At 57.9% G+C, this 27,187-nt stretch overlaps 1 protein-coding gene across 1 annotated transcript; it reads right to left on the bottom strand.

Annotated features, from left to right (window-relative positions):
- Positions 1-2,276: 2,276 nt before the first annotated feature.
- On the bottom strand, positions 2,277-26,691 carry LMOD1 (leiomodin 1). The gene is made up of 3 exons (XM_066379630.1): positions 26,240-26,691; positions 3,471-4,903; positions 2,277-2,826 (listed from the first exon to the last, which is right to left on the bottom strand). Exons 1-3 carry the CDS (start codon positions 26,498-26,500, stop codon positions 2,742-2,744), a joined length of 1,779 nt encoding a protein of 592 aa, XP_066235727.1. The 5' UTR covers positions 26,501-26,691; the 3' UTR covers positions 2,277-2,741.
- Positions 26,692-27,187: the final 496 nt, after the last annotated feature.

Genomic DNA, 27,187 nt, shown 5'->3' with positions numbered 1-27,187 from the left:
ACAGCCCATGGGGTGGGTTTTGACCCAGCTGGGAAAGGGGTGCCATGTGCCTCACAGAGCTCCCCACCTAGGCCAGGCCCTGTGGCAGTTGGACATGGAGGCTGCTCCTTCTTTCAGGTTCATTTAGATCCACACGGGGCCCCACGGAGGTCCCCAGGCCTCTCTGCTGGTGTGCAGGAGGCTGTCACGAAGGTGAAAGTGTCCCTCTTCCCTGACAAGAGGGCCCAGGACTAAGATCAGCGAGGAGAGAGGAGAGGGGGCTGGCGGAGAGACTGGTCCCAGGTGCTTGTCATTAACCTCAGACTCTCAGGAGACCCTGACCCACCAGCTCCCTCAGGCCTCCGCTGGTGCCCCACCCTGGGAGCTGCCCAGGCATTTGGCCAGACCCTCCTCCCTCCCCCACTGCCCCAGGGCAGCACTCAGGTTTCCTCCGGGGCCACTGGGTTCATGCTGGGTGCTGGATCGTGGGACTGCTGCCACTCACATTCCGTGGAGCAGGCTCTAGTCACAGCCCCGCCCCTAAGGCCGGGCAGGGGATGCCCGGGTAATAGGGACTCTCAGGACTTGGGCCTCCCGAAGTGTCCTGGGACCGAGGGCGGCCTAGGCTGCAAAGATGAAGAGGGGTTTTTTTTTAATTTTTTTTATTTATTTACTTTTTTAGATTTTATTTATTCATTTTTATTAGAGAGAGAGGGGAGAGATAGAGAACAGGGGGAGGAGCAGGAAGCATCAACTCCCATATGTGCCTTGACCAGGCAAGCCCAGGGTTTTGAACCAGCGACCTCAGCATTCCAGGTCGACGCTTTATCCACTGCGCCACCACAGGTCAGGCTGAAGAGGGGTTTTTGCAGCAGAGCAGTGGGCAGCTGGGCCTGCTCGGCTGGCTGGGCGGTGGACACGCAGGAGGGGCCCCGTCCGAGAGCGGTGCGCGGACGGCAGGAGACCAGGGCTTGATTGGCTCCCTCTGAACCCCGTTTCCTTTCCCTTTCAAGGCGATCGCCGGCCAGGACAGACCTTCCCGGTCCCGGCACCCCGGGGCGTAGCCGCAGGAAGCGGATGGTCTGGGCGGGGAGGGGACGGCAGCGCCGGGAACTCGCGCGGCCACCAGGTGGTGCTGCGGCCCCGCTTCAGCCCGGGTGCGGTGACGTCACGGGTCGGGCGGTGCCCCGGGACGCGGGAAAGAGCCCGCGGGCTGCCCCCCGTCGCCGGTGCACGGTGGCTTTTCGAGTCCACCTAAGCGTCGTCTGTGGTTCGATGGGAAGGGCTCCCCGAGGTGGCAGTTCCGAGTGAGCCTCGGATTTGGAGGTCTCGCGGGAGCAGGGGGAGGCGGGCGGAGCTCTCCGTGCTCAGCGGGTTACTCCGGACCCGCAGCCTGGCCTCTCGGGCCAAACTTTGCCTGATACCGGCATTCACGTTAGACTCGCAGGGTCGGGGGAAGCCACCCGAAGCACGCCGCTCCTGCGAGCGCGGGGCCGACGCGGTGGCCGCGAGCGCCCTCTGCTGCTGACGGGGTGGGGGTGGGGGGGCTGCAAGGGCGGAGCTGAGCCATGGGACCCGCGCTGCCCCAGGGCCGCCTGCGCATTGTGCCTGGCCGGACCCAGCAGAGAACCACCTGCACCCAAAGGTGAGGAAATGCTCTGCTTTCCACCGCGGACTCAGGAAACCCCACGAGTGACTCAGACCCAAGGCAGCGGCCCCACAGTGCCAAGGCATGCCAGCATCCTTAAGCCATCCAACCAGAGGATGCCTGTAATGTACCCTTTGGATGGAGTGGTCCCGGTTGGGTCTGGAGAGCCTGCAGCCAGTGCGGGGCGGGCCAGGGGGGTGCTGCGTGAGTGAGAGCAGGGGTGCGCAGTTCCTGGTCCTGTGGCTGCCAGAAGCCCAGTCTGGAAGAGTGTCTAGTATATAGCCCCAACCCTGCTCTGGGCTCCTCTGTCCATCTCCACGACACCCCCCACCCCTCGCCCTGTTAGTGGCTCCAGGTAGCAAGACAGGTCAGGAGGAGACCCAGTTTAGGCCTAGTCTCCTAGGTCTGGACAGCCACCTGAGTGGGTACTTTCTACGAAGGCAAACTTGTGCTGTGGGCAGTTTGGGACTGCGTGGCTGGAAACCTGGGACTCGACAATCCTCCAGGGAGCCCAGGGCCAGGGAGAGAGCGGGCGGGTCAGGGCCCTCAGCGCAGTACAGTACAGAGGTGGGCACAGCCCCTCGCAGCTAAAGGCTTATATATATTATCAAATCTTATGGAAAAAAACACAGCCGTTCACACACAGCGGTGGGTGTAGGAAAATGTCTGCTTTGGCATCAAACCTTCATATCCAGCTGCTGTCTGTCCCTCACCTCCCCCACCCCAGGCATCATCCATCCAGGCCAGCTGCCGGGACATGTGGTCTGATTAACCCAGGAGGGGGTTGGGGTATCCTCATCCCCTCGTCCATCTGCCCTCTCGTCATCCCTCTCCATCTTCTGCCCCGCCCCACACAGACTGCCACCTGCCCTGCGGCTTTGCCCAGGGCTCCTCAGAGGCCTGAATCCTGGCCCTGGAGGGCGGGGGCAGGGCTATGACATGGTTCCTGTGAGACATCCTCCTGGACCCCACTGGCATGCCATCTTCTCAGTGATGTGCTGAAAGAACTCTTCTTGTCCAGAAACGTCAGCTCCAGGTGGAGAGGAAGCGTTTGGACAAGAAAGCGTGGCCCGGACCTCAAGGTCTCCAGGTAGACCAGGGACGTCACAGCAGGTCAGCTGGGGCGGGAGGGGTCTGTGCAGCTCTGGAGGACAGTGCCCAGCAGCCTGGTCCTACTGCAGCAGCTTGGGCACCTCCACCTGCAAGGACAGAGTAGAGAGTTTAGGGAGGCAGCTCAGTGAGAGCTCAGCGCCCTCACCCTCTTCCTGGAACCAGACCACAGTCCAGCTCTGCTGGACGGGCACATGGTGTGGACACCGCAGTTTTCCTTTCAGAAACAGCTGGGTGTCACCAATGACCTGGACTACAGCCAGGCTCGTCCTTTCCTGCTGTCTAGTCCCGGGTGATGTTTGGGACAGTGTCAGCTGACATGGCTTTTGTCACCCTGGGAGGACTGGGCTACGGATGGCTGGAGGCCCTGGCACTACATCACAGGGAGGCTCGGCTGAGGGCTGAATCTCCCAGACACCTTTGGGAGAGACTGTCGGTCTGGCTGGGCCAATCCTGAGAACAAACTGGTAAATTTGGGGCTAGGGGAGAGGCGGGCTGAGGCCAACACTCTACGGAAAGGTCACTTCTAGGAGGGGGTGAAGCTGGAGGGAGAGGCTAAAGGAAGCCCCTTCAAGGAAGGACAGTCCCTCTGAAGGGCAGAGGTGCCTTCCTGGTGGCAGAGGGACTTACCGCTGACCCTGGGCGTCTGTATCCTGCCTGCAGCCTGACACTTCCCCTCCCCTGTTCCCTCTGCAGCCCCCTCCCCCTGCTGGACTTGCCGCAGCTACTTAACTTCTTGAGCTGCTTGAGGTTGCTGGAGCGGATGGCGGCCAGCAGCTGGTCACGGGAGTTCTTCTCCTGGGCAGGGAGGATCCTGTCCCCCATCTTCCTCTGAGTGGCTGGCGAGAGTGAGTTCCTCAGGCTCTCCACCATGAGGGGCGGGGCCAGGGGGGGCGGCGGCGGGGGCGGGGCAGCCGGCGCACCCCCAGTCTTGGGTGAGTTCTTGGGTGAGGCCTTTGGAGACGGCTGGGGTGAGGATCTGGGGGAGCCCTTGGCGGGCACGCTGGCCTTGGGCACCTCCAGCAGACCCTTCTTCTCCGCGCCGGCCTCCTGTGCCTGCCGTTGCTCCTGCAGCCGCCTCTGGCGCTGCTTGTCCATGTTGCGACTGAGCAGGTTGGTGACGGTCATGCGGGGCCCGGCCAGCTCGAAGTGGTAGCCTAGCTTGAGCAGGGTGGTGTTCTCCTTGAGCAGCTTGGCCATCTCCATCTCCGTCTTGCCGCCGCAGATGTGCCGCTGGTTGTGGAAGCGCAGCTCAGTCAGCGAGCTGTTCTGAAGTAGGGCCCGGAAGATGGCCAGGATACCTTTGCCCGTGATGTGGTTGGAGTCCAGGTTGAGGCTGGTGATGGTCTTGTTGGCCTTGAGCATGATGGCGATGGCGAAGGCCACGTGGTCATCCGCGCGGGTGTTGGCCAGGGCAAACACCTTGACCACCGTGTTGAACTCCAGCGCCTCCGCGAAGCGCACCAGGATCTCATTGGTGATGCAGTCGGAGTTGTTTACATTCACCTCGGTCATGCTGGGGTCGTTGTTCCTTACTCTCTCCAAGGGCTCGTCAAAGATGCTGGGCACCGCCTCCTCCACTGGGGCTGGCCCCTCGGGGGGTTTGGCGGGGCTGCCCGGGGCCTGCTTCTCTGCAGCCTCCGTCTTCCTCTCCTCTGAGGGTCCCCTTAAGATAGGGGTCTCCTCCTTCTTGACTTTCTCACCCTCCTTCCTCGTGTCTGCGTCCCCACTTCCTCGTCCAGGCTCCACGTCCTCCCACCTGGCAACCTCTGTGCGCTCAGCCCCTGCTTTTACCTTCCCGTCCTCTCTCTTCTTATCCTTGTCTCTGCTCACAGTGATGCTCCTGTCCCCACCCCTCTGCTCCTCCTCCTTCCTGGGGACCACTTTTCCATTCCCCCGCCCGTTCCCCCCAGCCTCGGTCTTGTCCACAGCCGCCCTGACCCGGCCCTTGTCGATGCCCCTGATGAGTTTGTCCTCCTTGGGAGGCTCAGCCCCTCTGCCCTCAGTCTCCTCTTTGTCCCTCGAGAAGCTTTTCTTCAAGACCCCCCGCCTGGGTTCCCTCCCCAGGTCTGAGTCCCGTCGGGGACCCAGGGCCTTCTTGCCGGCATCTCTGCCCCTTTCCCCTCCATTCTTGGTATCTGCCTTGGGCTCGGCATGCTTGCTGTCCTAAGAATAAAGAAAAGAAAAATAAACATGAGATTTGCTGGGGGGCGGAGGGAAGAGTGAGGACTGGGGTGGGGTTGCCGAGCATGGGGAACACTTATGTAACCACTAAGGATGGGGAGGGATCTGGCTCAGGCTGCGGAGATAGGCGAAGGGCAGACCCAGAACCCACATGAGCGGGGCCGGGAGACCCCAGCTGAGACCAGTGGGCACTTCCTTCTCCTGATCCTCCAGTGGGCACTGCCCTTTCCTTTCCCGTGATTTGGAAGAAGCGTGTCCAGGTGGGACCTGGCTGAGCCATGCTGGAACCCAAGGGAAAAGGCAAAGTCCCTAATTCTGGTTCTGTCTTTTTTTGTTTTGTTTTGTTTTGTAGCAGAGACAGAGAGTCAGAAAGAGGGACAGATAGGGACAGACAGACAGGAAGGGAGAGAGATGAGAAACATCAATTCTTCGTTGCGGCTCCTTAGTTGTTCATTGATTGATTTTTCATATGTGCCTTGACCAGGCAGCTATAGCAGATCGAGTGACCCCTTGCTCGAGCCAGTGACCTCGGGCTCGAGCTGATGAACCTTGCTCAAACCAGATGAGCCTGCGCTCAAGCTGGCGACCTCAGGGTCTCAAACCTGGGTCCTCCACATCCCAGTCTGACGCTCTACCCACTGCGCCACCGCCTGGTCAGGCTGGTTCTGTCTTGATTGACAATTCTGATTTTGGTTCACCGTGCCTTTTTGCGTTAAATTAGACTTTTTACAGTACTCATAAGAAATCTGTCATCTTGATCATCCTGGCTTTCTGGGCTGGGGCCAGAGCCCCACCCACCTCACCTGGTCCTGGTCCTGCCCCCGAGGTCCCCAGCAGCTCATTACCTTTTCAAGGGAGGGAAAGGTTGGAGAGACCAACACAGGAACGACCCCACACCTATATGTCGAATGTGTGTGGCTTTTGGATAACCCACAGCATTTTCCTTTTTGCTAAGGAACCTGTTTGTAGGTCAGCTGACCTTGGACTTTAGGGCCACTGTGATCACACCAACATTGAGAAATGGGGCCCTGGGAGCGAGTGAGCCGTATAGCATGGCATGTGCCCTCCCTGGGGCCCCCTTTCCATGGGGACAGCACAGGAGTCGGAGCCTTATGCAGAGAACACTTGTGTCCCTGCAGTGGAGGAGCTGGGGCAGCAGGAGCACCGGAGAGTGAACAAGAGAGCAAACTGACCGACTACGACAGGCCCAAACAGCGGGGACCTGGGGTTGGCATGTTCTCCCTAAAGATGTGTAAGAAGAAGAGACCGTGGCCTGGTTGTTAGAAAGGTTTTCTGTCTTTCAGGGGTGCTGGGGGCTGAGGGGTTAGGGTGTGGGGGACAGGGGACAGAAGAAGGACTCTAGCCTACCCTCTGGCCCAGAAACCCCTCCCCCACCCTCCCAGCCAGGATGGAGAGCTGGTGGATCCTATGGAAACGGTTTGTACCTGCAGCACAAACACATGCCATCTGGGACCGGGTTTATTTAGCAGCAGAAGTCCTTGGCTCCCCCACCAGAGTCACAGCAGACAGCCAAGGGGCACAAAGCCTGGTGAGACAGGCCCTTGGAATGTGCCGTCCCTCCTCTTGCCCCAGGGGCCAGGCAGCTGCAGGGAGACTCACTGGAACTGCGGTGAAAGCCAGGGAGGGAAGCTGGCTGTGGGAGCATAGTGACCATACCTTGACTTGAATGATGGTTCACCTTTCAGGTCAGGACACGCCTGTGCCTAGCCACAGTCTGGCCAGCAGACTGACTGTCCCTCCCAGCCCCACATTCAGGTGGTCCCATCGTACATCCCACCCCCTTTGGGAGCTTGCAGGTGACAGCCAGGGGCAGTGGCCCCTCCAGCAAGTCCAGCCATGCTGCCCCCTGCTTCCACCCCCAGTGTGCACGAGGGAGAACTTCCCGGAGCCCAGGGTGCCTGCCTGCTGCCCACTGCAGAGTTCCCACACTGCTCACGGGCCGCTCTGACAGGAAACTGGGCATCTAAAGAGATGAAAATTTAACCAGTTTCACCCGCAAGTCCAGGAAAACTTGGGCTTCAGACCTGTCTCACTGGCAGCAACCAAGTCAGTGTGACCTTCTCTGACCTTCCTCAGCCTCCCTCTGGGAGCCCGCGTGCCCTGCTGCCCCCAGCACCCCGGGCACCAGCGCTTCTCCCAGCCAGATCCAGCCCCTGTGCGACAGGGTGCCTGTCCAGGACCCGCTCCCTGACCTGCGCCCCTTGGTCTCCCTCCAGGGTCGCTCCCCGCTTGCCCAGGGTACACCCCCAGCCCTGGGGGACCGGCCACGTGCCTGTTCCGGGGAGCTGTGCCAACCCTTTAAAAAGAACCTAATGAAAAACAGGCCAAGGGGCGGAGGGCTGATTAATCATGGTTTTCTCCAAACAGCCAGGAATGAGCGGCCAGGGCTAGCTGCACCATGTTGCCTTAAAAGGAGAAGGAGCCATTCTGAGGCTGGGACTCCTATGAGCTCCTCACAGGGAGCAGAGCTGCCTCCTCCTTATCTGAGAGGGAGTCTGGGCCAACTGCTTTGCTTCCAGAACAGGGGGTGCAGCTCCGTGGCCCCCAGAGGTTTTCCCTGGCCTCTGTTCCTGCCTCTAGGCCCACTGGACTACCCACTCCTAGGGCAAGAAGGGTTTAGGTTAGATATGACCAAGCATGTCCACAAAGCACAGGCCTCTGGCTGAGACAGGAGCAGTGGTCTTTTTTTTTTCCCTTTGGGAAAGCTTAGGATTGGGGGCCCGCAGGGGTGGTTCGGGGGTCCCCCGTGGGGGCAGGAGAATGTAGAGAGGACCCCTGGGAACCTCTGACAGCCTGTGACACAGGCAGGGACTGAGCTGCATGCTCAGAGGGAAGAGCAGCCCCTACCCTGTCTCCTCAGGACCATGTGATGCGGCTCTGGGTCATCACCAGGTTGGGACCCACGGGAAGTGTTGGGTCGGCTTCCAAGGGCAGAACACAGCCTCTCCCTGGGCTGCATCCTCTACAGGTCTTATCTGATTGGACAGAGATGAGAACACTTACCACCTGCACAGCCAAAGGGGCAGAGCAGAAGAATCGTCCTCTGTCCCCAAGTCTGTAAACGAGAACTTGCTGAGGGCACAACCCCTGCCCCATGCTGCACTGGCTGCCAGCCTACAGGTGCCCACCTGGGTCCTCTCCTTCCATACCATGACCGTCACCAGAACAGCTGCGGTCTCTGCAGGCAGCACTGCCCTGGGCATCTGCTGGGAGGGGTCTGTAGACCCCCAGGGCAGCACCAAGACAGCTGGACCTCTGCAGTTGTCCCTCCCCCAAAGCAAGGCCCAGGTGGAGGTGTCCAGACTTTCCCAGGTCAGGGTCCAGGCTGGGAGCAGGGATTCTCCCAAGACCTCAGCTGAGGTCTCTGCAGATACTGACTGCCCCAGGGTGTATAGAGAGAGAGCTCATGACAAGACCATTTTGCCTGCGTCTCCTACGAGGGGGGCTGGGGCTAGGGCCACACTCCCTGCTGCCACTTGGTGACCTTCTGAGATGTGGCCCTGCAGCTGCTGGGGTCCAGTGTCCACAGGGTCTCCTGGGAGAGCAGCTCTTACAGGATGGGCAGGAGCCCAGTGCACCTCCTGCTACCTGGGGCACCAAGTTCTGACGGAAGTTCCCGGAGGCTCAGTTGCCTTTGGGGGAAGTCACATCCTGGGGAGAGACAGCAATGTCTGTCTCCCACTGGGCTGCAGGGCAGGAGTCCTCTCCCAAGGTTTGCATCCACACCATCCTGGGGACATAGTGTGGCCCCTCAGCAACAGAAACCTCAGGTATCTCAGCCTCTGTACTCCCAGCCAGAGTCCTGGGGGCTGACAATGTGCCAGTCCATACCCACAAACATGACAGGCGATGGTGGAGGCTTGTGCCCCTTGTCCCTCACAAGAATACGAGCCACAGAGCCTCTGGTGTGCTCAGGGCTTCAGAGAGGTAAGCCGGGGCGTGCCCCTGGGGGTCGTCCGCACCTGGTCATGTCTGAGCGCCAAGACCCATGTAGTCATGGAGCTAAGAAAAGCTGCGGCCCTGGCCGGTTGGCTCAGTGGTAGAACGTCGGCCTGGCGTGCGGAAGTCCCGGGTTCGATTCCTGGCCAGGGCACACAGGAGAGGCGCCCATCTGCTTCTCCACCCCTCCCCCTCTCCTTCCTCTCTGTCTCTCTCTTCCCCTCCTGCAGCCAAGGCTCCATTGGAGCAAAAGATGGCCCGGGCGCTGGGGATGGCTCCTTGGCCTCTGCCCCAGGCGCTAGAGTGGCTCTGGTTGCAACAGAGTGACGCCCCGGATGGGCAGAGCATTGCCCCCTGGTGGGCGTGTTGGGTGGATCCCGGTTGGGCGCATGTGGAAGTCTGTCTGACTGCCTCCCCGTTTCCAGCTTCAGAAAAATACAAAAAAGAAAAATTAAAAAAAAAAAATTAGAAAAAGAAAAGCTGCCCCCGCATGCACCCCACCTGTTCACCTCTCCCTGGCCACCCCAGACTCCCAGCAGCCAATGTCCCAGTGAGCCCACAAGTTGGCTCCCGCAGGGTTGTGGGCCGCGGCAGCCCCTGCAGAGGCCTTAGGCCTGGGCATGGCACTGAACTTTCTAGGGCAAACTCACGGGTCCCTTCCACCTGTGGAGAGACAAGGGAAACTGGACACCAGAGGGGCTCATCTCAGGGCTCTGAGCCCGACACTTCTACAGGGGACGGTGCCCGTCCCATCTGCTAGCCCAGTCCTCTCCCCGACGCCCCGGCCCAGGGAGCCCCAGAAGCTGCCGGTACTTCTCTGCAGTGTAACAACCACTGACCTGAACGTGTGCTTTCCATCCGCTGCTCCTTCCCCTGCCCACTGCGTTAACTCAGGGCAGTGAGAGGGCCCCAGGAGGTTGTCACAGAGGAGGAAACTGTGCCCACCATCACACTGCTGCCCTGGGGGAAGCCAGAACTTGCCTCCAGCCCCTGAACTGTCCAACATCACACAGTCTTGCCAAAGGGCCGCACGCTAAGCCATTCAGTCCCCTACATGCCGAGTCCAGAGACAGCCCCTTACTGGCCACCCGCACTGATGCCAGACCCAGGGCCATCCCTCACTCGGTGTGTGCCAGGCAGGAGACGTCAGACCTTCACATAGTCACCCACTCAGTTCACTCCTCAGTGCTGTCCCCAGTGCCAGCAGGTGGAGCCCTGGCCAGGGTTGGGGGAGGACCTTCCCTTGTGTCTCACGTAATGCTTCCTTTCCCACCATCCTGACGACCATCCCGTCATCCTTGTATCTTAGGCACGAGCTTCTGAAAATTCCCCGTTTTCTTTGTTTTGTTTTGTGGGGGTTTTTTTCGCCACATTTTGACATGTGCTCAGGGAGTTTGGCTTCTGGGATTCAGTGCTGACATTTCCCATGTGGCCAACGGAGTCCTTGTTCAAACCGTTCAATCCATAGTGATTGTGGGGGCCGGAGTTCAAGCTCACGTCTCTGGGGTTCTAACACACATGCTTCTGACCACCAGGCTACATTTCCCAGCCGTCACAGGAAAACAGGAGTGTTTGCTGGGAGCACCCGATGGGGCACAGCAGTGCACAGTCTGCCCCGGGCATCCGGTTGGAGTGCTCACGTTACGGAGTGACAACTCCATGCCCAGTGCTGGGCTCAGCTCCGATGCAGAGGGTGAGGAGAGGCACCCAGCTCTCCTCGGGCTTCAGTGTAGGCCAGCAGGCCCCCGGGAGTGGGACGGGGAGACAGCCCCCCGAGCACAGAGACCCAGGTGTGCAGACACTGCCCTCCTCACCTCATCCCCTGCACGACTTCTGCTGGACACATGTTCATTGTTGCTCCCTCACGTTAGCTGCCCACAGTGCTTGGCTTGGACACTCAAATGAAGGGGGCCTGAGAGTTCAGTTAGGGGCCCCAAGTGCAATAAAGGGAGGTTGGAAATGCTGCCTTGCTCCAGTTTGTCTTAGAAGAATAAGCCCAAAGGTGGTGGCAGCCACCAGGAACCTGGGGACCGAGCTGGGCCTGGGGAGGAGGCAGACCAGAGGGAGAGCCCTATGGGTTCTGACAGATGCCAGCACCAAGCCCGAGACGACAATGTTGTCCCAGTCTTCCCCCTTCACCCCCAGGCCCTGAGCCTCTGGGAAGGCCAAGTACATTTCTACAAGCTGGGGACTTGTTAGTGTCAGGCTACGCTGCTGACCCCAGACCTGCTGCCCACCTGCTAGGTCCTCAAGGGGCTCCTCTCTGGGCCACCACTGGACACAGGTCTCTCAGGATAAGGCTAGAGGCCCCAACAGCTCAGCCAGGTCACTGCGGAGCCTCCTGCTCTTGAGGCAGGTATGTGGCAAGAGAGTCTTAGGTCCTGTCACATGAAGGGCATCACCTGCTGAAGGGGGACACTTGAAAAAGTAGACCTTCAGAATGTCCTTTTTTTTTTAAGGCTGAATAACATGCCAGTGCCTGGGCTGACTCCTTGGACATCCACTCCTTCGTGGATGGACACGACCAACGCCAACATGAGTGTAGTGCACACGTTTGTTGGAGGCCCTGCCTTCAGTCCCGGGGGATGTGTTCTCAGTGTGTTGGTCAGGCCCTGGTGGGAGCCCAGCCTGTCTAATCCACAGCATGCATGCTGGTCCCTCCCAGGTGCTGCAGCCCCCTTCTGAGTCCAAGTGAGGGGCCCTGGTCCTTGCTGTGGGGTGCACTTGGGGGTCACTGCCCTACACAGGCTCTGATGGGGTGCTGGTGTGGAGCATGACCCCAGGGCTGGGTGCAGAAAGCTTCCAGGAGGTCAGCTGCTCAGCAGCTCTGTCCCTGCCCCTCAGATCCCATTTGCTCTGATGGGATTCCCTACTTCCCAGGCTCCAGGTGCTGAGCATCAGAGCTGAGAGCAAGAGTGGAAGGACGGGGAGGACTGCAGCCCTGCCTCCAACTGCAGTTTCTCTTTGTCCCCCAGGACCATCTCCATCTCCCATGGTAGAGTCCTCCTCTGTGACCCGGGGAGGTGAGGTCACCGTCAGATGCCGTTCCCCTAGAGACCTGGCTCCCACTGGGAGTGAACGCTGTCCATTTCTGTGTTTGCTTTGCCTGGTAAGTGTGTGTGGGGTGGGGGAGCTGTTCTGGAAAAGATGGTGAGGCACACCCTTGGGTGGTTGGGCTCTTGCACAAATGCCCCACTAGCCAGAAACCTCATGGTGATGCTCGGAGCAGTGGTCTTTGAGCCCAGGATCTCGAGAGGAACAATAAACAGGGAGGCACATCTGACAGCATGAAATAGGGTGGGGAATGTTCTGTGGTCCTTGCTGCACCGCAGAGGCCCAAGAAGAGGCATCAGGAAGGGAGGGCATTAGGGTCCACTCCTCCCAAGCCCCAACCCCACCCCCAAGATGTCTACATTGTCTGGCCAGTGGGGAGACACCGGTGCTTCCAGACGCAGCTCCGTGTGCTCTGTCTCCAGGCCTAAAGGTCTGGTGAGGGACCTTCCCTGCGAGGAAGGTCAGTTCCAGCACTCTCTACAGACCTCAGCGTCCAGCCAGCAGGGCTGCTGACTCACCCAGGGGAGCGTGCAGCACACCCCATGTTTGGAAAAACTGCGAGATCTCTGCAGAAACAAACAAGTCCCCAGAGCGCTCTGTCCCTGACAGGCTGCTTCTTGCTGCTCTGCACGAGGCCACACAGAGTCTGTCCCCAGAGCTGGGTCCACACAGGCCCCCCGGGGGGGAGGGTCAGGAGGCACATGCTGTCTGCTTGCTGGCCGGACAGAAGCAGGAGCGCTGGCCTCACACAGCGCCCTCCTGCCTGGTCCACACGGGAGGGCTGCCGCCTCCCAGTTACTCAGGCCACGTGCTCTCGGGTTAAGGCCCACCATCATAATCGCGAAAGTGTTGATAGTTCTTGAACAGGGTGCCGCATGTCGGGTCCTGACAATACTGTGGCCAGGTCCTGGGCCTGATAGAAAAACTAGACAAAGGAGGCCAGACCTCTGCCTTCCTGTATTCCCCATCTGGGGGATGGCACCCCTATGCGTGGGCACGGGGATGTCAGTCCTGACTTCCTGCTTCCTCTCCCTTGCCCTTCCCCCGCCTTCCTGCTATAACTCAGACCAGCCCCCACCAGCCCACTGGCACCTGGGCCACCACCACCTCTGCCCCCTGTCCTTCTCTAGGTAACAGACGATGACCAGAGGGGCTGGGCTGGTGGTGCCGTTGGTGCTGCTTGGTGGGCCCCTGGGGGCTTCCGGTCGGGTGTCAGGGAGCTCAGTCATCTGCCGACCTCAAGCCAATCGGCAGTGGAGATGGTACAAGTTCTTAACCAGAGAGGTGATGGTCAGATGTGTACTTGGCACAGAGCTCTGGCGGCCATCAGGGCAATGGAGTCGAGGCATGGAGACTCCGGAGGGAAAGGGATTGCTGAGGCCATCACAGACATCCAGGCGGAAGAGATGAGGCCCCTGGACCCAGGCTGAGCAGGGAGTGTGAAGGGGAGGAGGTGAGGTAGCAGGCATGTCGGGGTCACATGGGTAGCCCATGAGGCTCAGCACAGACGGGGAGGCATTAGGGCCGGACATTCTGGGCACATGGGTGATGGGTGACCAAGGTAGCTCTTTCTTCATTCTTCTTGGGAGGGAAATACTACTGTGCTCATAATTGGGTACTATGTGGGCTGGGGCATAGTCCTTTTGAATGTCTTTGTGCAGGACCCTCTGGAAACTGGACAGGGGCTAGTGGACCCTCCCTTCCTGAGGTCCTCCCTGCACCTGAAGTCCTCCAGGGCTGAGGCCCACTTCTCTTTGTAAGTAGTCACAATTCTTCCCTCTCAAGACAAAGGGACCTGGGCACGTCCGTTCCACCTGTGGTCCGTGTAGACAGACACTTCCTAGAATCACAGGGAGAGGGTGTGGCAGGTGCTCTGACATCAGGAACTTGGTCCTGGGCTGTGAGGCTTCTATCTTGGGCGTGACCCCCAGCCCCTGCATTTCCAGGGTCCAGTCGATCTCTGTCCACCAGGCCCTGCATCTCGACAGGCAGGGGGAAGCACCGTGTGAAGGGTTCTGTTTATCATCAGCCTTGGCTGGCTCCCTCTCAGGGGATGTAAGCCAAAGGCCACAGCAAGGAGACTGGCTCTGTGGGTCTGTTTGGGGCCTTGGGAAGTGTATTTATTGGAACCGTGTAAATGTCCAAATATAGGCAAATGGCTCAACCTAGCCATTTGAGGGACTAAGATACCACCCACTGAAAATGGCTTCAGGAAGAATTCTTAGTGACACAGGAAAGGGGCTATAATTACGATCGATTAAAAAAAAAAAAGGAAGAAACAAAAGGTACGTGGCGTGTGTGTGCACCTAGTGACCTCAGCTCTAGAGGAGACGCGAACACAGAGACACACTGCTAATCTCTTCAGCCAATGGGACAAGCATGACCGGTTGTTCCTCTCTCCCCTGCGTTGGTATATCATCTGTCATGCGCCTCGTTACACCATGATCACAGGAGATTTTTGAAGGTGTCGCCCTCTGTGCACCCCCTTCCCCCTGCACGGCCATCTCTAAGGTGAGGAGTGCAGGGCTGGGAACACCCTGGAAAATTTCCCCAGCTGGGAAGGTCCTTGACCATCAGCATGCTGCCGTCTCCAGTGCTCTGCTGACTTAGGAGCCAGAGCAGGAGTTTGGTGCAGAGGAGCAGGGACAAGCAGGCCAGCACTGTGCAAATGGAAGAGCTGCTACCCTTGAGTAGGCAAAGTGTCCCCATCCTGGGGACATCTGCTATGAGCCCTGCTCTGCGAGGATTCCAGGAGGAAGACTGAGGCCTTGACACCGTAAGGCACCCTTGTGATATAGTGAATGCGTGGCTTTTCTGTGTCTCTGGAATGGAACCTGGTGCTTAGCATCTTTGGGAGGACTGAAAAAATGGCCATTCCATTAACTCCCTGTGGGGCCGATTCTCTGGGGAAAGCGGGTCGTTGGTCTGCAAGGACCAAGTCCCAGCCCGGCTTCCCTTTGGGTCCAGCCTTACCACTCTGGCTGCAGTCAGGCCAGTCTGTGCCCACACAGCCAGCGGCAGAACTGGTCTGTCCAGACTTCTGGGCCATCACGCCTACACTTCCAAACACCCATCTGGCCTCCCTCCCTCTAGTGGCCTGCGGGCAGCAAGTCCCCTGCAGGGGCCATCCTACCACACTATCTAGCTCTGGAGGCCGAGCTGCCAGACTTCTGCAGCATGGAAGGGAGGGGTGTGGGTGTTGGGGGCTGATGGCCTCAGTGAATATTTGGCACCCTCTTTAGGGTATGTCTGTGGCACCAGAAGGCTGGAACGTCAGCTGTCACCCCAGATCCCCAGAGAGCCGGGAAAGTGAAGAACAAGAAAAGGAAGAGAAAAAAAAATAGAGCATGTTAAAAACGCATCCTGGAGGCTCATCTGTCCAGGATGAACTGACTGGCCCCGAGGATGAGATCCCAGAGTGTACATCCTTGCGCTGGTGTAGTTGGTTGTTTACAAAACTGGGGGAGGGGAGGACATCGCTGCCAACTCTCTTTTTCTTTGGGTTGGACTCAAAGTTATTTTCAAATCATCTCAGAAGAAGACAGATGAAGGTATAACTGCTGAAGACCCAGCAACGGGGACAAGGACGGTACCTACAACCTGTTCATCCTTCGTTCAACCAACAGATATTCACTGAGCCAGACCCTGTGCTTGCTGCAGGGACCTGAGATGAAACAGTCGGGCCTGGTCCTCACAAAGTCTGGAGAAAGCCCAGAAACAGGCCCAACACCATGTGCCAAGTGTGCGGGGCCCAGGAAGGGAGGAGAGCGGGCAGATAGGGGCCTTCTGAACATGGGCAGACACACTGCCCAGACCAGGGGCGGGACAGTGGCCAGGTGCAAAGGCACAAGGAAGCAGGATAAAGCTCAGGGCCTCTGGAGAACCGAGGGTCCAGGGCAAGGGTGCTGGCAGCTAGGGAGATGGGCGTTGGCTGGCGAGGGCCTCCCAAGCCTTGCTGAGGAGTGTGGCCTTGATCATGGAAGCGGCTTGGGGCCCAGTGTCAACACTGTGTTTTCTCATTGGATAACCAGGCCCTGGCTGCAGAGAGTCTGGGTCACGTGGGGCCAGCCAGGAGGGAGGGAGAGCTGCTGGGAGGTCGTGGTCTTCCTCTAGCTGGGAGTGGGGACAGAGAGGAGGGCAGATTCATCCCAGGGGTACAATCACCAAGAGAGAGTCTGGGAAGACAGGGCGAGGGGCCAGCACAGGATACCCGAGCTTCACATGTGTTCTCCACAGTGCAGAACGCAGGCTTCAGGGTGGGGCGGAGTGACAGCTGATTTATTTTTAGACTGGTTGAATTTGAGACACACGAGGGACCCAAGAGGCAAGAGAACAATCTAGAACTCAAAACAGAGATCTAGGCCAAAGATGGAGAAGGCACAAGGGTGGCAGCGGAGGCGTGGGGGGTCAGAGGGCACAGCCCTGGAGAACAACCATGTCAGGGTCATGGGGGCGGGGGTGGCACCAGTAAGAGACGAGGAAGGAACAGCTAGGGTCAGAAAGAAACCAGGTGCGTGGGGTGACCTGGCACCAAGGGAAATGATCAGTCTAACAGCACAAATTCAGCAAATAGGACAAGACTGAAGAGTGTCCCCGGATAAAGCAACAAGAGAGCCTGGGAGACCTTCCCCAGACCAACAGCAGGGAATGGCGGGGTGGAGACCAGCAACTTGACAGCCTGAGGCAGGCGGGTAGGTGAGCAGTCCCTCCATGAGAGGAAAGAGGAGGCGGGGACCCTTCACTATGGACTCTTATAGGTGGTTCAGGTGGTAGAAGAGGGACTGAAGGTGCTCTCACCTGGTGGCTTCAGGTTTCTCATTGAAATGTGACACTAGGTTGCTTGCAGGGGTGGAAACAGAGATGGTAGGACAGCAGGGTTCTGAGATGGAGAGGTTTTGTGGGCAGCCTTGGGTAAGTTGGAGGGCTTTACTCCACAGTGTTCTTCTGTCCAGGACATCAGAGTCGCTGATCCCTGTGCCTGGCCTCATCAGGCTGGGGGTGAGGACAGGGAGGGGGCATAAGTATGAGCACTGAGGACGAGGCTGAGGGTGACTCAAGAGAGAAATCAGCTCAACAGGAAAAGAAGGGCAGTCTGTCCTTATCAGGAGTGAGCCCAGCTAAGGATGAGAGCAGCCTGTGAAGTGGGACACGCCGTTCAGACACCACCTTTGGGAAAGTCAGAGTCCTGGGACAGAGGTGTCTGACTTGGGTTTTAGTCAAGAGCCCAACTTTTAATAGAGGGGGTCATGAGGACAGATAGCAGGACATGTTCAAGGACATGGTAGCTCCCTCCTTCTCCCACAGATGGACTTCTGTGGAATGGTGGCTATGGCAATCTATCCATTAAAAGTCTGCTGTTTCCAAGTCACTGCATTAGACCTCCGTCAAACTTCTGCACTTGACCCTCTTAGAGACTCCTGATGAGGCAGCATCACCTCTGTTTGCAGAGGAAAAAATTAAAGAATCCCTACACGTTTCCTAGGACCCAGCAATTCCACTTCGAGGTACATGCCCAACAGCAACAATGACATCACAAGGGCACAGATGTTCCTGGCAGCTTTGCTTGTAATAGCCCCAAACAGGGAACAACCCAAACGCTCACTGACCAAAACTGCAAGGTGGACAGATGCATCATGGCATATTCATATGATGAAAGGCTACACAGCGGAGAGGGTAAGGAACTGGCCCAGGGGACAACATGGTGGACTCTCACAGACATAGAGTAGGAGGAGCCAGACACTAAGAACATGCAGTGTCAGTCTACATGCAAGAAACTTACCCACAGGCACAACTGACCTGTGGGGCTGGGAGCTGGGGCCGGGGCCCTATGGGGAGGTGTGCCCATGAGGGGAGGGACATGCCTGCGCAAAGGAAGCTAGGGGACATGGTACTGCTATCGATTTCTGTTGCTTGTTCACTTTGTGAGAATAATGAAACTCTATATTTGTGTTTTGCACACTTTCTTGTATGTAGTTCATATTTCAATAAGATACATATAAAAAAAAACAAACCCACACTGCCAATACATTTTGCGATGCAGACAAGACATTAAAGAACACAATTGACATGAACGCTTGTGCGAGGCCACGCAGCTGGGGGAGCCCTCGCTGGACCCTGTGCTATGCTCTGCCACAGTGTGGCCGTAGTGCCGAGAGGGACTGTGGGCTCCTTGTCCCCTTAGGTGTGGGTGGCCTTGGGGACAGAAGAGCAGCACGCTTGGGGTGAAAATCTACTGGATTTTCAGACAGCCCCGGCAGCTGCTGGCCTGACTACCCACGTGCCAGGTTTGATGTCTGAAAGTGAGTGCGTGTTTTGTCTACCTGACAGGGGAGCACTGAGCATTGTCTGGTGACCAGAGGCTTCCCCTCCACCCCTGGTCTGTGGCCACAGCCTCCTCAGTCTCTCCACTTCCGTCCAGCCTACACGCGGCACAGCGTTGTCCTCCCTGAGCAGCCCGCCCATATGTGAGAGGCCGGCCTTGTCTTCCCCTCACCCTGCTTGGCAACTGAACCATCCCAGCCGACTCAGCCGCCTTCCTTCCCAACAGTGACAACCTAATGCCAAGGCCGACACTTCTGCTCTGGTGCACCTCGTCCTCCCCACCTCCCTTCCCAGCATTGTCGGGGGTTCCCTCTCTCCTGCACCATCCCATCAGCTCAAGAATGCACTACAACATCCTGTCTTTAAAGACATCCTCCCACATTCCACATCTGCCTTGGTGTCCACGCCGCTTCTTTGCTCCCCATGAAGACATTGCAGACGAAGAAAGAGCCTGGTTCCCTGGGTCTGGTCATGTCCAGCAATCTCTCTTTCAGGGGAAACCACTGTCTTCCAGGTCCCGGGGCTTCCCATCTTTCCCATGACCTAGCTGGTTGAGCCCATCTTGTCAATCGTCTCAGCAAGAATGAGCAGTAACCCTCTCCCTCCAACAGCCTCTTCACTGGGTCCTCCTACCTCTCCCCACCTCCTCCATGGCTCCTGTTCCTCTGGCAGGGCCTAACGCTGGTGCTGTGGAGGCATAGCCCCTGCCCTTTGCACTCTGCCCCCACATTTTCTCCCCAATTGAGTCATCCAGGCTCACAGCTTCAAATGTTCTGATCAGCTTCCAGGCCTGTGTCCCCACTGAGCTCCAGACTCATCACCCTGTTAGCCTGTCACGTCCCCGTCCTTGTGGAAGTCGATGAGCACACGGAGCTGTCCTTGTTCAAATCAGAATTCTCGCTCGCCAAACCGCTCCTCCTCCTTGGCTGCTGCCTCTCTCGGCAAATGGCAACAAGTTCACCCGGAAACTCAGGTGGGATAGTCCACCCAACTCCTCTCTTTCCCCCAGGACAGTCAGCTAGTCCTGTCTGCCACCTACAGGGGATTCCCAGAACCTGACCGCTTCTTACACGTCCCTGCGACCCCTCCTAACACGTCCCTGTGACCCCTCCTAACTGGCTCCCTCCTCCTCGGCTCTGGGCTTTTCTTTTTTCTTTTCTTTTTTTTTACAGAGATAGAGAGAGAGTCAGAGAGAGGGATAGATAGGGACAGACAGGAACAGAGAGAGATGAGAAGCATCAATCATTAGTTTTTTGTTGTGACACCTTAGTTGTTCATTGATTGCTTTCTCATATGTGCCTTGACCGTGGGGCTACAGCAGACCGAGTAGCCCCCTGCTCTAGCCAGCGACCTTGGGTCCAAGCTGGTGAGCCTTACCCAAACCAGATGAGCCCGCGCTCAAGCTGGCGACCTCGGGGTCTCAAACCTGGGTCCTCCGCATTCCAGTCCGATGCTCTATCCACTGTGCCACTGCCTGGTCAGGCTCTGGGCTTTTCTTGGACAGAGCAAACCTGCTCCCACCACAGGCCTCTATTTTTCTCTGTTCCCTCAGCCTGGACGGCTTTCTCCCATCCACCCCATGACCAGCTCCTCGACCCCCTAGCTCAGCTAGAATGACACCTGTTCGGCTGTGTCTTCTCGTCCTACCTGGTAGGGAATTGTCCCACCAGCATGGTCGGTCATGGGCTCTTTGCTGAAATGGCATTCTTCTTCTTTATGACACATGTGTCACATGTGTTTATGATACACGTGACCTCTGTATGTCCGTGGATGTGTGGCCTGTCTCGCACCCAGGATAGGAGCTCCAGAGGCCTTGTTTGTCTTGTTCCCTGCTGTGCCCCAGGGTTTAGAAAATGCCTAATGTGACAGCTCACCAAATAGTTGGGGCACTAGGGACTGGATGGGGCCCTCCTCACTCCTTGTAAGCACAAGACACAGTCCCTGTGCAACAAGAATGGGCGTGGGCAGCCAGGATGGGAGTGAAGGAAGAGGACAAAACCGGGGTTCATGGCCCTCAGGTCTGAGTTTCCAAACTAGTGTCTGCCGGGGCTGAATCCCCACAACTCTCCCGTGAACAGGCGTCATTCCCACTTACGGCTCAGAGAGGCAAAGCAACGTGTTCAGGTCATACAGACGGCAAACAGCAAAGCAGGACCGGAACTCAGGTCTGACTGGGCTTTGAAGACACTGCTGCAGGCACCAGATCCAGTACACTCTGCACCCAGAGCCTCATGGGGTTCTCAGGGGGCGGGGGTGCTGCTGGCCCCGCTGGCTTGGTCCGGTAGCCAGCGAGGGCTGCTGAAGTGACCAGCCTGCCAAAGAGGAGCCCGTGGGCTCTGGGTGAGGGAGGCAGGTGAGGGGACAGGAGGGGAGGGTGTGAGAGTAGGAGGCCTTCCGTTCCCAGCTGTTTGTAAACAGCGTCCTGACAACCGGGCTGGGGCTTGTCCAGTCTGCAGCAGGCCCCAGGGACAGATGACTTAGAATCCTGCCAGAGCAGCCTTGCATTCACCGTTCATGGGTGGCTGTAGAACTAGGCAGGAGGAGAATCCTCCCAGCATGGCCCTGGGGCCTGGGGCGTAAAATATCTCAGGGCCAGGGGCCAGGCAGGGAGTGAGATGCAGCCAGCCTTCCCTCAAGTGAACCCCGACTACTCTCCCCCCTTCTCCCTGTCATTCCCTCATCCTACTGACCATTTTTTTTAACTTCATGAGAGACTAAAAAAAAAAAAAAAAAAAAAAAAGGTCCACTTGGCACATATACAGGTATAACATATGCGGAATATTCCCCAATTTCATCCTCGTGATAACCCCAAGGTCGATGCTACCCCTTCCACTGCACAGGCACAGGAGCGACGTGCTTCATTCTGTGGGTGGCCGACTCCAGTCCCGGACTCTGAGAGGGGCAGCGGCAGGAAACTTGGATCCTGGACCCTGGAGCCCACCAGTCCTGGGGGAAGCTGGTGCTCAGAACCCAGACCCTGCTCTCCCAGCGGGCACACTGAGAGGTCTTGTCAACATGAGAGCTCAGATGAGCTGGGTAGGCCTGGACACTTGGGCCCAGGACATTCCTGTTTATCCCACTGGGCAGGCCTCGGAGCGCAGCCCACGTCCCCCGCCCCCGTCCGCTAGGGTCTGTTGATGTTACTGCTGTGGGTGCTCATGCATACAGACATGCAGACATCTGTCTTCTGTCCTCTCAGCCCCTCACCTGGGCTTCGCACTCGGCTTGGTCACAGGGTGGTGATGTGGCCACCCACACAGGCCCTGACACTAGGGTCTCCCGGGGAAGGAGACTGAGGTTGGACAGATGGGCCAGCTGAGGGCTTTGTCCTCACTGGACATCTACTCAGGTGGCCCTCTTCCAGCCTCACCAGGAGAGCCTGAAGCCCCCACCCAGACTGTGGGATGCCGGTAGCACCCTCCCCCAGTCGGTGGGACGCAGACCCGACCCCTGCCCGTGACAGTCCACCTGTCCTGCCCCCCTCTCTCTGCCGTCAATACATGCTCACCCCCACTGTCTTGAGAAAGCCAGCGCCCGGCCATGCTGCAGGCGGGGCAGGCACTCACGTCTCGCTGCTGATGTGGACAGGAGGGAATTTGTAATGTACAACTGGGAACGATAAGGATGACAACCCCTGTAGGTCCCGTCACCTGGGCAGGGCAGCTCTCACACTCCAGGGAGCGAGCCCCCACTTGTCTGACCCTGGCTAGGTGCCTGCATTTGCCTCCCAGTCAGCAGCCCCCCACCTCCCCTGCCCTCTCCCTGGCCTCTGGGGCTATTTTGGGTGTGCAGCAGTCAGGGTTAATCCCCTTAATCGAGGCTGGGCTGCCCAGTGCACGGCAGACAGGGCCCAGCCCCCTGCAAAGGGCAGCCTGAGGGCCAGGGCGGCAGCCTCTGCCTTCCCGGCATCCCTCATCCCTGTGGAGAGTCTGTGGACTCTGGGCTGTGACCTGGGACAGGTGGTGGAGGCGGGTGCTGAGGCTGTGTGGCCAGCAAGCCAGCGGAGGGGAAGGTCAGGAGGCTTGGCCCAGCAGTGCGGTGAGGGTCAGCAGGGTGCTTCTAGTGAGTCTCTGGAGTTTACTCCGGGGTTGGGGGTAGGGAACAGCTGAAAGAGCACCCTCCACCCGCCAGTTTAGTGCCCTGCGGGCACTAATCCCCAGCCTGGTAACAGGGGAGGAGCTCAGGGAGGCTGCTGGAGGTTTTCTTTCCCACTTGGGAAGGAAAGAGGACACACGAATTGGCCCACAGGGGATCTGGTTCCTGAAACCTGAGCCAAGGACAGGGTTTCACAGCGGTGGCATCATTGACTGCACACCTGCCCGGGGGCTCTGTCTTCTGCCTGAGGGGAAGAGGCATCTCAGAATGCACAGCTGAGAACCTGTTCCTTTCAAAGGAGGGAGGGAAGCCAGGGGTCAGCTTCACCACGCCCCACCCCGCCTCCCCTCAAGCCCCCATGGACAGTCATTCCACAGGCAGAGAGAGGCTGAGAAAGGAACCAGAGGTGACAAGGAGGAGGAGGAGGTGGCATCAGGACAGGTTGATGCAGCCTTGTGATGGTGGAGTGCTCATGCAGGCGTGATCCTAACCCACCTGGAGGAAATGGGCCCTGAGCCCTAAGGACAAAGAAGAATTGACCCGGGGTGCAGTGGGGGACAAGTTCCTGGCAGAGGTCACTCTTCCAGACCCATCTGGCTCTCGAGCAAGTGAAGCATGAACTTGCCCCCCCCCCCCCACCCACGCATACCCAGAGCTTCTGACACAAACTGGACCCGCCTTCCACTCATGGTTTCCGGCAAGAAAAAAAAATGAGCATGGGAAATGTGGGCCACACAGAGAACGCAGGGGAGTAGCCCTGTATCCCAGCCTCTGCGCCACCCAGCGGGGGACAGGCTCCCTCTGTCCAGGCTGCCACCCACTCCCTCGACACTGTATTTTAAAGAAAATTCTCAAATTCCATCAGTTTTCCACGAACATTTCAGCATTCTTGTCTAAAAACTCTATGAGGCTCCTTGACAAAGAACATCCACAATAGCATTATCCAACTGACAAAATTCCTTAATACCTTGATGTCTAGGCAGGACTTACTTTCCCTAACCCATCCACACCTGGGTTTAACTGTTTTAATCCCTGATCCACACCTGGCTTTAATAGTTTGAGTTTCTAATTCATACTTGGGGTTAATAGTTATGCTCCTAGTCATGGGGGGTGGGAACTAGCCTGCATTACAGTTACTGCTCCTATGACAGGACGTGAACTTGTAACACCTCTGTGCTGGTTCTGTAGGTGGGTCTTGTGACCCTAATTTAGATGATATATTCAGGGCAGGGACCTGGTGTGGCAGAGAGGAAGAGGAACAGACCTCAGCCTGGCAGGCTGTCTACTTGCTGTGTGACCTTGCGGGGGCTGTCCCAACCTCCCTGGGCCTCAATTTCCTGGTTATATAATAGGGATAGACCTGCCTCTTTCCCAAGATCCACAAGGCTGAGATGGAATAAAAGGTGAGCAGGCTGGACGGACATCCAGTAGCTTCTCCCTGAATGCTCCTTGAAGTTGGGTGAGATGTCCTCTCAGTCACAGTTCTGATCCAACTCCAGCTCCTTGCATGGAGCCAGGCACAGTCCGTGAGGGCTGCTGTCCACTCCTGGCTGGCAGACCACCTTGCTGCTCTGTCTGGGAGGTCCACCACTCCCCCTCCAACTCAGCACCCAGAGTCTGCGGGTTTCTTCCGGCCACTAACTGGAGGGACAGCTTGGCTTGCACAGTCCTGGGGTGTGCTCTGTTTTTCCCTCCCTTCCCCAACTTCTGGGTCTCTTGACTTGGATGAATTAGTAGTTTCACAACTGCATGTGCTGAGTGCTTCACAGCCTTGTCCCTTTTAATTTTCCAACAGCCCTCTGAGACGGGGGCCTTGTAGATGGGGAGACTGAGCCGGGTTAGGTACTGTGAGTTATTCAGTTATTACCAGACAGCAGTGCTACGCGGCAAACCCAAATTCTAGCCACATGCTCACTGCTTTGCTAATGCTGCTGAGGAAGCCCCTTGCATGGGTTCACTCCAGCCCACCTTGATTTACAAAGATGACCCTGCCCATGGCCCAGCATGCACCCTGAACCCCGGCCTGCCATGCTGCCATTGTAGGCCATTGGACTGGGTGAGGACAGCCCATCCCAACACGGGAGAAGCAGCCCCAGTAGAGTCTTCTCATACTGAGATGCCCCCTGTGAGCACACATACACTCCTCCCTCTGCGCCCTGACTCAGGCTCCATCTGCAGAAACAAGTGTGGACCTGGCACAGGTGGGGTGAGGGACACAGGCAGGCGGGCAGGAGAGGTTGGCTATGGTTTTAACTGTGAGGAGAAAGGCTTGTGGGAATATAATTTCCGGGAGCACGGGGCCCCTCGCACTCTCGTTTGGGATTGAGAGAATTGTGTTTGACTTCAGCCTTGGGAGTATCTCTGTGGGCACCAGACGCCATGGGCCAAGCAGCAGTCATGGGCACAGAGCCCGAGGATGAGTGGCAGGGCAGGGTTGGGCTCAGCGTGAGAGCATGGGGTCCTAGTAGGGTGGCTGCTGAGGTGCCAAGGCCTTGGGGGGGCACTTCCTTCCTTTTCCTGCCCCTGACCAGGCCCCCAAGGACCCCTGCTCCTCTCATTTCCCCACAAACATCTTAGTTTTGCTCCTGATTCTAGTGGCACCACCTGGCCCACAGGACAGTGAATTCTGAGCCTCCTGGTTCCCGTCTCCCGACTTCTTGGCAAAGACTTAAACATGGGTCCCGGTGGTTAAACAGAGACAAAGCCCGTTCCCTCCCTCTCCCTCCTCCCCTCATCCCCTTACCCCCTGGTCCCCACTCCCCCATCCACACACTCAGGCAGCCAGGGCTGTGGCCACAACATGCTTTGGGACTAGTGTCCAACAGTCTTACGCTTAGACAGATGCATCACAGACATTTCACACGGAAACGTGTCCCTCCTCACTTCCTCTGTGAGGACAAACCTTTTTCCTGAAGTCCTCCCAGGTTCCCACAGGTATAAAACCAAGGGTGAGAACAGCTCCCCAGAATTCACAAGCAATGGACAATGTGTGAGGGAGAGACATGGCCCGCAGGTGCTGAGGAGGAGGGAGCCAGTGAAGAAACTTGGAACCGGCTTCCCGCTAAACAGCCCCCACCACAGACAGGAGACCCCCACAAAGTCCTTCTCGGCAAAGCTGGTCAGTTTTGTCCCAGGGAAACTCACAACCAGACTTCGACAGTGAGAAAAAGAACACCACACCAACCCAGGACCACGGAGAGCAGGTTTTGCTTACACTCTGTGCTAGACGTGGGCAGATGCTTCCAAAATGGTCACCCTCCCTTCCCCGGAGGTTGGGGCGGGGGGACGCTGCTGGGAACTGCCTTCCTGGACCAGCTAAGGGGCCCTGAGGCTGATAACACGCTGACCAGGGAGGAGGACTGCTCCCTCAGGAGGCTCCTCTGGAACATGCAGCCTCCTTGTCCCTGGGGGGACCAACACCAAAGCCACACACTTCCTGCCTCACAGACTCGCCAGCTTCTATTGCTCCGAAAGCCCACCTGCCCCCCTTGGATGGGACAGAGGGCTTATAAGTGAGCCGTTCTTTGCAGGAAAGGCTCAGTTCTCTATTCCGGCTGGCCCGGGACTGTGAGCATCACAGTCCTTCCTCCCCACTCCCAGTAGGATGGGGTGCTATGCAGGAACCTAGGGGTGCTGGGGCCGCTGGTTCAAGGACACCTCCAGCTCCTAGTCTGCCCAAAGCCCCCTGACCCTGGGGTGCTGTGTCCCACCCACCTGCACGTCACATTACCACCTCTACCAGATACTGGGGCGAGAGGGTAGCACTGCTAGCTCATGGCGCAGTGCCCTTATGAAACATTAAATCCGGGGCCACTCATCTGGTCACGCAGAGGATCCCCTGCCCTCTGCCCGCCCCTCCCTTCCACCCTCCCTCTAGCGCTCACTCACATCCATGGACAGCTCCCTCTGGATCAGTTTCTTGGTCTCCTTCTCGCAGAAGTTGAGCATGGCTTCTCGGTTGTAGGTGCCCGTGGACGGCTTCTCTGTCTGGTTGCGCTGCCGTAGCCCCACTGGAACACTGCTGTCGGGGTCCACCACGTCCAGCTCCTTCTCCAGCTCCTCCATCTCCTCGGGGGACAGGGTGGACAGCAGGCTGTCGATGTCAGGGTCCTCACTCACCTGCCGGCGGTACTTGGCTACCTTGGACATCTTGGCAAAGTGGCGGCGGTGGCTCTTGCAGAGGCAGTGGTGATGGCAGTCCTGGTGGTGACCGTGGAGGGGAAGGACAAGCTGATCTGGATGGAGCAAAACCCCTGCTGCCCGAGGACCAAGGACCGTGGCTCCTCTGCCCTGTGCCTCACAGTTGCCGTACTGGTGACTGGGAGTGCAAGCCTCTCCCGGCTCTGGGTTAGTAGACCTGCCGGGTCTACCCAGCGGCCAATCAGACCCAGCAACCGCCCAGCCCTGAAAGCAGAGGCCAATCCCCCGGTGGAGGCGGGCCTGCCTCACTGTCAGAGTGGTTTGAAACTTGAGGACATTCCAGGGAATCTTGGAGCGCTGTGTGACCAAATTTAGTACAGAGCATTTAGCCTTTTAAAGACAAGGGGGCCACAGGATGAGAAAAAGAGACAAAAACGCAGAGGCTGGCACAAGCCAGGGAGAGCCGGAGAGCAGGAAGGACCATGCAGTTTCTGCCTGGTTTAAGTGCAGGTTTTACCCACCCCTTAGCCCCCATCTGTGGCTGTCTAAATGTCCTGTGGTCCACTGACACCATTCTCCTGTATTTGGTCCCAAGTGCGTGTGTGTGTGTGTGTGTGTGAGTGGGTGGGTGTTCCCAGATGTTTACAGCCCCAAGAAGCACATTCCCTTCAGGACCCTGTGGCTCTCCCCCACCCC

The sequence above is a fragment of the Saccopteryx leptura genome, chromosome 1, assembly GCF_036850995.1.
Source record: "Saccopteryx leptura isolate mSacLep1 chromosome 1, mSacLep1_pri_phased_curated, whole genome shotgun sequence".
In the NCBI taxonomy this organism is placed as follows: domain Eukaryota; kingdom Metazoa; phylum Chordata; class Mammalia; order Chiroptera; family Emballonuridae; genus Saccopteryx; species Saccopteryx leptura.
This window is presented reverse-complemented; position numbering and strand designations above follow the sequence as displayed.

What these genes read in the sequence shown, in the direction of transcription:
- LMOD1 (XM_066379630.1), bottom strand. Translation starts at nt 26,500, where the DNA reads ATGTCCAAGGTAGCCAAGTACCGCCGGCAGGTGAGTGAGGACCCTGAC. An exon ending in AGAGGGAGCTGTCCATGGAT is followed by an intron (nt 4,904 to 26,239) that starts GTGAGTGAGCGC and finishes CTTTATTCTTAG; the next exon opens with GACAGCAAGCATGCCGAGCC. An exon ending in AACCTCAAGCAGCTCAAGAA is followed by an intron (nt 2,827 to 3,470) that starts GTTAAGTAGCTG and finishes CTGTCCTTGCAG; the next exon opens with GTGGAGGTGCCCAAGCTGCT.